The sequence below is a fragment of the Phoxinus phoxinus genome (assembly GCF_949152265.1).
Source record: "Phoxinus phoxinus genome assembly, chromosome: 1".
In the NCBI taxonomy this organism is placed as follows: Eukaryota; Metazoa; Chordata; class Actinopteri; order Cypriniformes; family Leuciscidae; genus Phoxinus; species Phoxinus phoxinus.
The window spans coordinates 39,276,291-39,289,786 of record NC_136876.1 but is presented as its reverse complement, the minus strand read 5'-3'; the positions used below and the strand labels follow the sequence as shown (position 1 = coordinate 39,289,786).

The window sequence follows — 13,496 nt, the reverse complement described above, 5'->3', positions numbered from 1 at the left end:
ATATAAATAACCCATAATGGGTCAAACATTTCATAACCCAGCGGTTGGGTAGATTAAATAACCCAGCATTTTTTAGAGTGTAGCTTTTATCAACATGCCTTAGAAAAAAAACATTACTGTGTACATCTTACAATGGCACTGACATATTTTAAGATTTGCCAGTGCAAGTTGCTTTCAGTTAAAACCGCTCAAATATGCATTTTAGTCTGGGACTAGTTTAAGCCCCCTCTGTGAAACCGGAGGAATAGATGATACAACTGGATCAAAATCCTATTGAATTGAGTTGAAGGAAGAAACTGATGCATATTTATCATATTTTGTGCATGCTCATTTCCCCTAATTGTTACATTTAGATGCCTCACTCAAAGTTATTCTCTTTGAGCATTTAAAACGATTGATTAGCCATTGAGCCATAACGATATCAACCCAAATTTGAATGATCAGTGCATGTCTTATTACATCTAAATGCGTATACAAAAAAAAGCTGCTATTTCTCTTCACAGAGGGATATTGTAGCCTAATAAAGCAAGAAGGTTGGATTTTGAATTCAGTGAAATGGTGTAAAAATTACCTTTTTAAGAAACATCAATATTTCTATATGTAAAGTAACCGACTCTTTCTCCTTTCTAAAAAAAATTCTATAATGAGCACTGCAACTGCATTGATAATTTCCCATGTTTTTCGTCACTCATCTTCATATAAAAAAAAGCAGCAAATGTTGCTGTCAGTTCCAGTTCATTATGAGGAGAGAAAGATGGCTCAATTAAGCTCATAAAAATGTATATCGTAAAATGTTCTTTATTTAAATCTAGTTTAAATAGTCCGTTAGCTCTAGTCGACTTTCAGGGTAATTAATGAGCTGATTGGTTGGCTGGGCCGTTCGAGGTCCTCGTAGGAGCTTTCTGTGAATGATGAATGTGTGTTGTGGTGAAGCCGGTCTGTGTTTCCTCCTGAATGCTCTCCATCTCATCTCCTACAGGCAGGGGCTGAGTGATGGATGGATGGAAGAACAGGTGAAGAGGAGTGTGGGGTTAATGAAGAGAAGAGCAGGGGGGGGGATTTCATAATGAAGTGCTTGCTTCTTTAATTAGGATGATTTATTCAGCTCTGTGCATTTAGCGGCTATAGTGTTTGGGGGGGAACATCAGAGGAATCTTCTAGGGAATGATGCTGCCCATCTTCATGTTCTGTGAACCTCTCCACATGCTTGTATTTGAAGTGATGTTTTATGTGAAGCCATGAATCTTCAGATTGTGATTCTGTTTCTCTCTGCAGTTGGCGTCAACATGTTCTACATCTGCCTAATCGTGTACCTGTACGGAGACCTGGCCATTTATGCTGCTGCTGTACCTGTCTCACTGATGGAGGTCGCTTGGTGAGTTCAAAATGTCTCATCTTGCTCTTCTTCTAGACATTCATTAATGAAACATCAGCTTTACTTTTTGAATGATTACATTTGTTCAAATGTTAAAACTAGATTTATTTCATATTGGTTGCAGATCAATAAGAAAATTGCCAAAACTTATTTCTTATGGCAGACTTTTTCACATAGAAGATAATGTTTAAAACCAATAAGAAACGCATGAGATAATTAGTCTGCGCCAAACTTTTGTATTGGTGTGAACGGGCCAAAACCCTATAAAGCCTACTGTGTCATATTTGATATGCATGCATATGCATATCTACTAAATGCCTTCTGTCGTCTGATTTACTTTTTTAGCAAGTAAAAGTCCTTTTAATATAATTCTAAAAACATCCCCCTTTAGGTCGTGGTAGACGTCTCTTTTTGCTGTGAAATCTTTACTGAATGCATTTTTATATTGTTAGTAATATTTCTAGATCAGCACTTACTGGACTAAAGCAACTTAGGTTTACTTGATAATCACATTTTAACATGATTTTTCTAGAAAATAATGAATTGATATGATAATCAAATATGATACATCAGGCTTTTGAGCAACTTCTTTTTTTGTACATTTCTCAATCATCGTTGTATTGATTTATATATTTTCCTCCCACAATAAAATCTACTGACCTTTCATCATAAAACTAAGCATTTCAATATTGACATATTATTGGGAGAAATAGTGACAACTGATATGTATATGCACTTTATGTAAGTAGTCTGCTATACAGTTATAAAGATCTCACTGAGTTCATCTTACTTTTTGGCCATATAAATATCAGCAACTGCACCAAATTGCATATTTTTGCTTAGTTTATAATAAATACAATGAGGTGTTTTTTCCCCTCCAGTTTGAACCTCTTTTCGTTTTCTTGATGCAAGTGTGTTATATATATAGTAGTACTTTATAAACTCCTGAAATCGATTCGCAGATGTCAGAAGTGTAATTGTTTCCCTTCTCGCAGTGGGAATCACTCGTGCAGTGCTGGGAGTGTGAAATACAACGATACCGAGTCATGCTGGGGCCCTGTAAGACGCAAAGACGCCTACAGAGTGTTTCTGGTGAGTGCTGCAGCACCCGTTACACAGTCAAACATACGCTCCACGTTGGCAGCACTTATGTCTCAGCAGGGTGCTGGACGCACACTGGCTGAAGGTAAGAAAGACAAACGAGACACTTAATACTTCTGCGTAATCTCTGTGGACTCCTCACCCCACCCGTGTATCAGGAGGCTCTTGCGTGCCCTTGAAATTCACATAGAGCTACAGCACAAGACGCCGGTGTGATTTCCTCCTCGGCTTCAGCTTCACAACAGTGATTGATGTGCTTATTCATTTCGCTCTGCTCCACGCTCCTTCATCTCTAGGAATGAGGGAAGTGGCTATCCCAACTGCCAATAAAAAGCATTGTTTCAGGTTTTTTTTTTTTTTTTTACTCGCTTGGATAAGCCTCTTATTGCATGTTAACCACAGGAAATGATGCTGATTTTAGAATATGTGCCAATATTTGCTTGCCTTGAGCACTATTTGGACGGGATTAGTTTAACATGGAGAGGTGGGGTAAAGTAATTATTACCAGAGCTTCTCAGTGATTTTAGTCCCGTTCAAATGTACCATCTCAGTTATCATTACGGACATGTCAGTAACGATTACGGCGACTTTTACCTTCTGGAAAAATTACCTCAGGTAATACTAATCCCGTGCCAATAGACCCGCTGTAAATATGTACGTAGATATTCCGTAATTTCCTATTTGTAAGTAGTTTTACGCAGTTTAAGTATGGAGGTGCTTGAAAAATGCGTTCTAGACGGTGGGACAAAAGTCTGTTGCAAAACTCAACAAGAAGGTCGAAAGCACTTTTAATGCATTTAATTAATCTGAATTTAATTAATACATCATTCGACCGGACTTAACTGTTTTATATATATATATTAGGGCTGTCAAAAGATTAATCACGATTAATCGCATCCAAAATAAAAGTTTGTGTTTGCATAATATATGTGTGTGTACTGTGTATAATTATTATGTATAAATACACACACATTCATGTATATATTTAAGAAATATTTGCATTAATATACTATATGTACATTTATATAATTTATATTATATATAAATGTTATATATAAATATAACCAATTTTTCTTAAATATATACATGATTGTGTGTGTTTTTATATATATAAATAATTATGCACAGTACACACACATATATTATGCAAACAAACTTTTATTTTGGATGCGATTAATCGTGATTAATCTTTTGACAGCCCTATATATAAATATAAATAAATAAATATAAATATCAGGAAGCAACATAATACGCACATGACGACGGTGCGTAAATCAAGTTACCCCTCCCACTTCTGCTAGTTTTACTCAGATTTCTTATCCCGTGCGAATTGGCCATTATTATTACGGACGTCCTGTGGTAAAATTACATTACTCCATCTACTCTTGTAAAACTAAACCCGTCCGAATAGGGCTTTCGAGATTAGGATTTTTATACCCCTTCATGCTCAGTTTGTCATCCCTTGTTGAGTTGTAAGATTTATGTATGCTGTGTTTATGTATGTTGTGTATCGGCTGTAATTTAGTTTAGTTTAATAGATCATTTAGGAAGCTAGAAGAAACGACCTACATCTTTCATCCCCAAACTCTGAATCTTTCGACTAGAAGGTCATCATTAGTTTTTCTTCTGGACATGCCCTTAAATAAATCATTTTTTTTTTTTTTTTATATGAAAGATGAATCCAACCGGATTATGAACCTAGTGTCACTGGGGCTGTTCTCTCCCTCTCACCTTCAACTGTCTCTATTGTTATGAGGAAGGAAAATTGCCCAATTTTGAGTCTGAGGAATGTCCAAAGGGGACGACTGTCTAAGCCACCAACTTTATGAGCTTTATCAGACCAGGTGATGAATCTGTGCCACAGGATGTTGTCTTCCTCGGGCCACTTAATCCAGCACTTGCCAATTCTCATTACTGTAATAAAAAATGTAATTGGTAACACTTTACAATAAGGTTTCATTAGTTCACATTAGTTAACTACTTTAGTTGACATGAACTAAGAATTAGCAATACTTCTACAGCATTTATTAATCTTAACTTCAACCTTTACTAATACGTTATTAAAATCAAAGGGTGTATTTGTTAACATTAGTTAATGCACTGTGAACTAACATGAACAAACAATGAACTGCTGTTTTTTATTAACTAACATTAACAAAGATTAATAAATACTTCATGTATCGCTCATTGTTAGTTCATGTTGTTATTGCATTAACTAATGCTAACAAATGAGACCTTATTGTAAAAGTTACCATGTAATAATTGGTTAAATAATACATTTAAATGATAAAAATGATAAAAACATTGTTTAAAATTCTATTGTATAGTTGCATTGATTTGTACTGAATTTAGTTTATTCTGACAAAAAACGAAAAAATGTAAAGTGTCTGGGACAGTATTTTTTTCATTACTTAAAGAGAATAATGAGTGGGAACTTTTCTGCTTTACAGTAATGAGAATCTTGGGGGGAAATGTGCATATTTGTCATGAGAACGAGACATGAGAATTAAAAAATGCTAAAGCATCTTAATGGTGCTTAATAAAGCATTCTTTTTTTTCTTTGCATGTTAACATTTCTTAAGTTGTTTGAGTTTTATTTTATGTTTTTAAATTTGGGGGTGAAATATCACCCAGACTTTTTTTTTTTTTTTTTTTTTCACCCTTTGAGGTTATGCCATCAAATTTACCACGTCAGCCAAATTAAACGCGCATTGGTGCTTCGGTGTTTTAATATGATCACAAAAATGTCAGGTCACATTTGCATGCAAATGAGTGACATTTACATAAATCCACCGCCTTGGCACTTACTTTGTTTTCAGTTTGAGTTTATACTTGGCCCTGTCCAGGAACACTTAAACTGATGTTAGTTTATCGCTATGATGGGATTTTAATTGCCTTTTTAATTAGCAGTTCCTCACTGGCAGTCTGTAAATTTCTTCCATATCAAAGCAAGCTAGTCAGGGTCTAACCAGAGTCCTTGTTCACTTATCTGGCCTTGCGTTCTAGATCAGTGCTGAACATGCCAAATCTATCTCCTGTCCTATTAAGGAGACTGCTGCTGAGATGTAGCGCAAATCTATTACAGGCGCCATGATGTGAACAAAATGGGGAGATTTAACAGTTTCACCTGTTATTATATCTGATATCTTCAGAAATGCATTCATGGCAGATTTTGGATGTCTGATAGCGCATCATGTTTCTAGGAAATATTCCAGATTATTGAAGTGCCCATATGTCCTTCTAACATGTCTTTATAGTGTTTTTATATATATTCCTAAATCATCATGCTCACTTTACTTTTGAATCCTGCCTTTTGCAGACAGTGTGAATTATGACCATACAGCTCCTGTAGCACAGATGCATTCGTTTTTCTTCCTTTTGGTGTGTCTTGACTTTGACTTTAAAACGGTACGTGGTCTGCCTGAGAATATTTGAGAGCAGTGGTCAGTTGTATTCCCCCGTGGCTAGCGGGATTGATGTTGGACACATTAGTGCAGCCTCATGGCATAAGCTTTAGAAAAGGAAAAATGGAAAGATTAAGAGGCATATTATGCCTTCACATAACACCTTGCCTCACTATAATCCCTGAGTGGGTGGCCGACCGTGACACTGTTCTTTCTCTACCTGTGGCACACAAAGAAGGATGTTATGCATGTCTGTCTTCAGGGGAATGTGGCCAACGAGTTTCCAGGAGTGGAGTGTACTGGACTAAAGATTCTCAAACTGCCTATCCCAGAAAAAGCCTTCTATAGTTGCTGTTTTGCGTTGTATTGCTTAACAGCCATTCTGTACATTGTGTAAAACTTCCTGCCTCAGCAGAGTATGACTGTGACTTTACCCTGACATATAGTAGGGATGGGCCTGGACGGATGACTAGTTGTCTTTGCTCTTTATTTTTTTTAAGCGGTGGTGCTTAAAGGAAATGGATTTGGTAATGAACCCAGCTATGATTGTTGCCATGAAATAGTGCAGTCAATTTCAGGCACATCTGAGTATAGCTACACAAATTGGGTGTCTAAATACAGTTTTCGAGCAGTTGCATCTTTAAAAGCACACAATAGGGGCTTTCGCATCGGAGGAACCGTTTCATAGTTCCTATGAGGAAGTACCCGTTTTTGACGTGTTCGCACCGCAAAAACTAAGAACGATTTTAGTTCTAGGAACTCCTTTTGGAGGAACTTATTTAGCTCCTACTTCAGAGTAGGGTCTTAACCAGCACTATAGGAACTATCCGTGACGTTAGTGTTCGCGCAATGGGCCGAACGCACGTGAAACACCAGCACCCGCCACTTTTATTTAAAAAAGCCATGTAAATACACATTTTATAGTCTATATATATTTACTCCAAACAGTGATAGATGGGCCTCTCAACCTTTACGCTGAGGAGAAAATCCAACGCAACTTTGAGGGGACCAAACAAAACATGATTATGTATTTCTGCTCAGCTAGCAACACTGGACATCAACCACACGGCATACGCAAATACCTTTTCATATACGGTCTACTTTGTTTGTATAACAGTTCTCATAACGTATTAGACAGGGCTGTTAGACAGATCATAAATGAACACGGAGAATGCAAGCGCTGTTCTGCTCAGGCTTTGGTGTCCGCCGCGTTGTTAAAATAAAAGTTATAAAATCAAGCGCGGCTTATGTCACTTGGGCAGTACGAATGCAACCAGGAAAATGTTCCTAAGGGAACCATTAGTTCTTGGAGAACCACTCTGGTGGCTAGTTCCTAGAACTACCCAGTGCAAAACCCCCTTATGCAACGTTTGGCCCTGCATGCGTTTTGTGGAAGAACATTGTTTTGGTTGTGCTTTGGCTCTGCATGACTTTGCAGATGAATATGGTTATCTTACTGTTCATAAAACATTATATAACCAGACTAAACCAGTTTAGATGAAAAGGATCTCAAGCTGACTAGATGAAGACGTTACTCTAGCTTTGCCCATTAATAGACCCGGTACTTACTTGAAAATAAATCCGAGCACAGCTGAAACAACTATAATGAAATGACCCTTCACAACAGGTAATGCTTTACAATGAACTCTGTTAGAGAGCTACATATGCAATTTATGTTCAATAAAATACCTCATTCACCTGTTAATAAAAACACCATCTCTGTGTCACTTTTACAACATTTCAAATCCGTCAGTTCTCGCCATCTCCGAAAAATAAAGCCAATGTTGATTCTGGTTTTATTACGAGCTCTGTCAAGTTCTATTTTTGCCAGCAAACTCTCTTCTGTGCTGTAATTTATTTTTAAACGGGTAATTCCCGAGGGTTCAAGATTTAGCGTGATCCATGTCAACCTTTCTCGCTTGTTGTGACAACTAACCTATATAGTTAATATTTTTCCCTGTCTGCACTGATTTGCTTCATCGGTAACTCTTAACAGGAGTCATTTCTTATGTAGAGAAAGATTTAAAAAAAATGTTTAACATTTATCTTTCTCTACTTCTGAAATAACCTTTTATATACTTTATATTATTTACATTTTAATAGTTTTATATTAACCAACCAAATGTATATTACCAACCATATTTCGTAACTCGTTGCACATTAGTTCTCATAACGAACAGTGTGTATAACAACATGTGCTTAGTTCATTTTGTTCTCTCTCTCTCCTCAATTCTTCAAACTGTTCTCTGTTTTTAAACAGTTTTTAAGAGTTATGTAGATCACTGCTGTCACTATTTTATCCCATCCTTAAAATAAATCTATTCCAGCGCTTGTTTTTCTAGTGGCACAGCAAACAAAGAGCTATTTTTGATCTCTGGCTCAACAGATGTCCCTGAGCAATGCTATACGTTTAAAGTCCAAGACGCTTGACACACAAACCTCAGGGCTGCGGGACAAGGACAAAAATGGCATTTCAAAGCATAGTCATTTATCTACTCTTAATTAAGCAGTTTTGTCAACTGTGATACACTTCCAAAACATGAAACTAATCTATTTGGGTTGTCTGAAACCGGTATGGCTAAGGCAGAAATCTTTTTGTTGTCTCTCAAGTTAAACAGACCTGTCTGCCCAGCTAGCTGTGGCTTTGATCAGCAGTAAAGGTCCACTCTGTGTAAAATCCTGCCGTTTTATCTGTTGTTCGCGGAAAGCTATTAAAAAGATCAGTAGACTGAGACTTCAGTGTTCATTTCAATGTGCAGTTTTAAAGAACTGGAGTATCTGTTCAGGTTTTAATAGCATCTGAAATGTTGTCAAACAAGCTCTCGAAAGTTCAAAGGATAAACTTGAATTCAAGTCCAAGACATTGTTGATTCATTTAGGGAATGTATTGAGTATTCCATGGATTTGCTATGGCACTTTTCCACTGCATTGTACGGCTCACTTTTGGGGGGTTTTCCACTGTGTACATTACCTAGTACCTGGTACTTTTTTAGTATCACCTCGGTTGAGGTTCCAAGTGAGCCGTACCTATACTAAAATGTGACGTGTAAACACTACAGATGACTGATTGGTCAGGGAGAATCGTCACTACCAGCGTTATTGGATTTGCGACACGAGACACCTAGATTTAGCTAGATTTAAATAGTCAGCAACAGCCACCGCAGTATCATTTGTTCGCGTAACTTTTTTTACCGACTTGCTTTAAACACCCGTCGCACACCACTTGAAAAAATAAATGACTTTATCGTGGTCAGTAGACTAGGTGGTGGCACACTTCAAAGGAGGACTAAACTGCAGTGGAGCCGTGATGGAAAACCATGCAGTGGAAAAGCGCCATTATATATGGAAGGGGTGATGTGTAGTGAGGATGTAAATTGTATCAAGGACAGGAAGGTGTCCTCCCTTTTCTCATTGGGCTGGTAATTATTCTGAAGGGGACGCTGGATTAATGACTGTACTTGATCACCTTTATTCTATGGGTCCATGTTAAATTAGCTAATTTCCTTAACCATCTTGATGGGAGGATTCTTTGTACCAAACAGTCATAAGCTACATTTCTCAAAAAGTCATATGATGGTAATTTAACACATTGGGAACTGCTCATTGATCACTCCAAACCAGCAGATTGTTGTGGCAGAAATTTGCTGAACAATCAAGAGATCTTATTTTGTATCATTTTATTTTTTCACTTGAAGTCCACTTGTAATGTTAGCCATATCAATGTTACACAAGATTACCATTTTTTTGTTTGTTTTACCTTTGTGTTCGGGTCATTTTGACCAAGAGAAGGATATTCCTTTTCCCAAAAATGTTAATGTTATCGCATTAGACTACAATCTACTGACTTTGCTCACACAGGGTATAACTACTTCCTGATCATTTTTTAACTTTTTTGGGATTCTTTTTTCCCCCACCTTGTTACACAGGGTTATTTTTGCAGCTGACCCTATTGCATATGCATTTGTAGGAGTTTCCCTTTCAGACGTAAAATCTATTGGAGGAGAGTATTTAAATGAATCACGCAAGGTGATTTACTAAGGTTTGCGCAAGTCAATTTACTGGAATTTGCGCTATTTATCGCCCCAAATAAGTTTGTCTTAAACCAGATGCCATTTTGCGCTGCCTTTGCTAGATTGCGTTGGTGATTATGGAAATGATCCAGGTGCGTTTGTGTTCTCTAATTTGCGCGTCATCAGTAGATCACACGCAGAACTTCCCACTCCCATCGGCGCCTTTATGGAATTGCGCTATCATGCTAATTTGCCCTGTTTAGTAAACCTGGCCCCAAATGCGTTACTGGATTTTCAACACAGCGTAAGGGTTGTTATATTTTGGGCCCTTCTATACCTTCATTGGATAGGACAGTATAGAGTATGTAGGAGTCGATGTAGTGTATGTAGGAGGCAGAATGTTCTCTCTTATTTCTTTTCTTTTCTTTTTTTCCCTGGTGAGGAAATCTGCGCACTGAGTGTGGAGAGATTTCCTTCCTGGCTAACATGTTTAGAGCCCATCCTTTCAGCAACCTTCAGTATCCATTGGCCTCTCTCTTAGGACACACATTTGCTCACTGTCTCGCTCGCTCTGTGAAATATAGGTCACAAACCAGCATAAAGATTTGCTAGATACATTTTTTTTTTCTTATCTTTTGGAGGAAAAAAAACATGCTTGTGATACACCACCTTTACAAGTTATTTTATGCATATGTTTGAGGAACCCTTATTTGGACCAAAACGTTTCAAAGTTGGTTTAAAATGTTTAATGCAATAATATTGAAATATTTACCTGGATATTTTTATGCTAAACATTTTAAAGGATTCATAATTTCTTGCAGGGACTTTCTTGAACATTTAATTTTGGAGTCAGATCTCCTATTGTATCTACATGTTACAACTTTCTCCATCTTGGTGCTTTCATGCTTTCGAAAAAGCTCTCCTAAATGATAATTGTTCAATTTACTTGTGCAAAAAAATATTGAAACATTTGAAGGCTCAAGTTGACAGCAGTAGATTTTTTGTTTAGCAAGTGATGTAGTTGAAGCTGTCTTTTAGAAAGCTCTTATGCTGTGGGTGGATCTGCAGGAATACGACAACACAGATGGTTTAGTGGATATTAGCTCAGCAGGATGAGGAGTTTGAGCAGTGGCCCACCAGGCGAAGAGTCCTCTCTCTAATCCACAGTGGGACTATTGTGCCAGTGCAAACACTGGCTGACCCACAGTCACACTGGAGATTCTTGCCAAGCGGTGATGGAGTTGTCGAGGAGGACTAAGAAAAGATGTGGCAGATAAACTAGACGGGGAAGTAAATGCAGATAAAACAAACTCAGCCTTGGGTTAAGATCATGATATACCACGTCTGTAGCACACTTGACAGCTCTTTATATCTTCTGTAAGATATGCAAGGATGAACCTGTCAAAATGCTGTAAACATAGCGTAGTTGATGTCACAGCAACAGTTCTGGTCACAACCACTTTTAAGTATCCCACAGCTGTCGGCACGTTTTAATGTGTCTTGTTTTGTTATTCTTTGTGCTCGCTGTCAGAAAAATCCCATAGATTTACACTAAAAGAGACCGGAATATCATAGAGACTTGGACCAGTAAATAACCTTGAAAATACCCACAGTGCCCTGGCAACCACACACAGCCCTCAAAGGTTTGTGTCTAGTGCTCATTCAGGTTCTGTTCGGTCTTAATCTGCTGTAGCCCATTATTATAATTACTTTTAATTACCCTTAAATCCATTTCTGCAGGCTTAACTTCAGTCCACTGAACAGCTTGTGTGTTCACCGGGGCTACCTGCTGGGTACAATATTGTTCTCGGTTTGGAAAAGCTGGTTATCTTGTCCAAGGACATCGCAGAATGATGTAATGGTCTTCCTCGGTGGGTGTTAGGACGAGGCTGTACGTGATTTCCATGAAATGAAATCCACAAGCACAACCGATGTCTCATTATCAAAACATCCTTCCGTATGTCACCCTGAACACGGAAGCTACTTGCTTGACCTTCATACCTCATGTTTGTGACTTTTGTTTGGCTGAAAGGTGTTCAGACTACTGTTTGTTTGGCCATTTTAGATTTACACAAATATTTGTAAAATTTTTGAGATGATGGCAGTGAATTTAATTGTTTACTGTACTTGAGTTTTACTTTAGTGCTTGCCAGATGGGATACATGTTAAAATCAATCTGGAAAGGAATATTGACGACTAGATTTTAAATTATTTGTGGAAGAATATTCTTTTTTTAATTATTATTATTATTATTATGTCACAGTCTGAAGTCCTGACCTTTCATTTGCTTTAAAAATGTTATTAGGACCCTTGTCCGCTCTAGAGTTGGCAAGGTCTGATATATACATATATATATATATATTTCTTTTTTTTCTTCTTCTTTTTTTTTTAAAATCACATGAAAATTGCAGCCGCTTCCCTCTGTATTGCCAGTTATGAATAAAAAAAGTTTAATAAAATAGAAAAAATTATCAAGCAGATTTCAGACACATTTAGTGTAGAGCAAATGATTCAGTCACATGACCTTTTGTGATTGATGCATGTTTACTTTGTGATGCACATTTACTTGTTAAATTTGTTTTGTTTTTTTTCATTGTAGTTTATGTGCGTCTTATACATTTTCCACGAATTCAACTTAAAGGTGCAGTAAGCGATTTCTGAGAAACACTGTTGATATTTGATATCAACCCAAACAAACACACCCCTCCCTTCATTGATCCGTCCCCAAAACTCACAAACACACAATGCAAGTGCTTTATCTTGGCTGAAGCGAAGCAAAAATAATGCTTTGCAAAAAATAAAGCAAAGATGGCAAACAAACGAAAAGAAAGAACAGAAAATGAACACAGTACAGAGTAAATACAAGCAAGAGTTGGTTGTTTGTCGCCAGAAGCTCTAGACAAACAATGGCATTCAAAACTGTCCTGTTACTAGAGCTAACATTACAACAGCAGCATATCTTGGTCCTGTGAAACATAGCAAAGACAATGTTACTCCCATGTCATGTGGGGCAGAAACTGGGCAACCTTGGCGTCTGTTTTCAGGCCTTCCCGAGTCGGTCTCTCCAGCACCAGAAAGCTTTTCTAATATTAACGCGGGTCCTAAAGCTCTTGTCTGATCATAACCCTTCTGTTGTTTCTAGTGATATTCCTCTGAGCTTTTCTCTTTTGTAATGTCTCTCAGCCATCTCTCTTTCTGCAGTCTTTCTCACTCTCTCTCACACATCGCAGGATGTGTGATGTCAAGTAATTAGCGATTCAACGTACGGATCAGACCCCACGGTTCAGAACATGTGATTTGTGGATTAATTGCAAAGTTTAACCATCATAGAGTAAAGGCACAAGAAGCGAAAGAAGTCAATTCGGACTTTTCGGAAAGTACATTTTCTGTGTGTAGACAGAGCCGCACAGACAGCATGCGATCACCGAATTCTTTTTGTGCTTGAACGGACGCATGCATGCACATTTATTTTAAAATGCCTCTCTCTGCGAGTTAACCCAGTCGTTTATGTGAAAGTAAACAAGTGAGAAAGAAAACGGATGCGTATCAATATAGTGGATCTGTGTATTTGTTCAAACACTGCATTTGTGAAATTTCAGCTATTAC

General features: G+C 37.6%; 1 protein-coding gene across 1 annotated transcript in view; it reads left to right on the top strand.

Moving 5' to 3' along the window:
- The window catches only part of tmem104 (transmembrane protein 104), a 54,700-nt gene that overhangs the window by 15,783 nt on the left and 25,421 nt on the right, over positions 1-13,496 (top strand). Inside the window, exons 7-8 of the mRNA XM_079610957.1 lie at positions 1,276-1,375; positions 2,371-2,467. Of these exons, the coding sequence (XP_079467083.1) occupies positions 1,276-1,375; positions 2,371-2,467 (197 nt within the window). The remainder of the gene's footprint in view (positions 1-1,275; positions 1,376-2,370; positions 2,468-13,496) is intronic.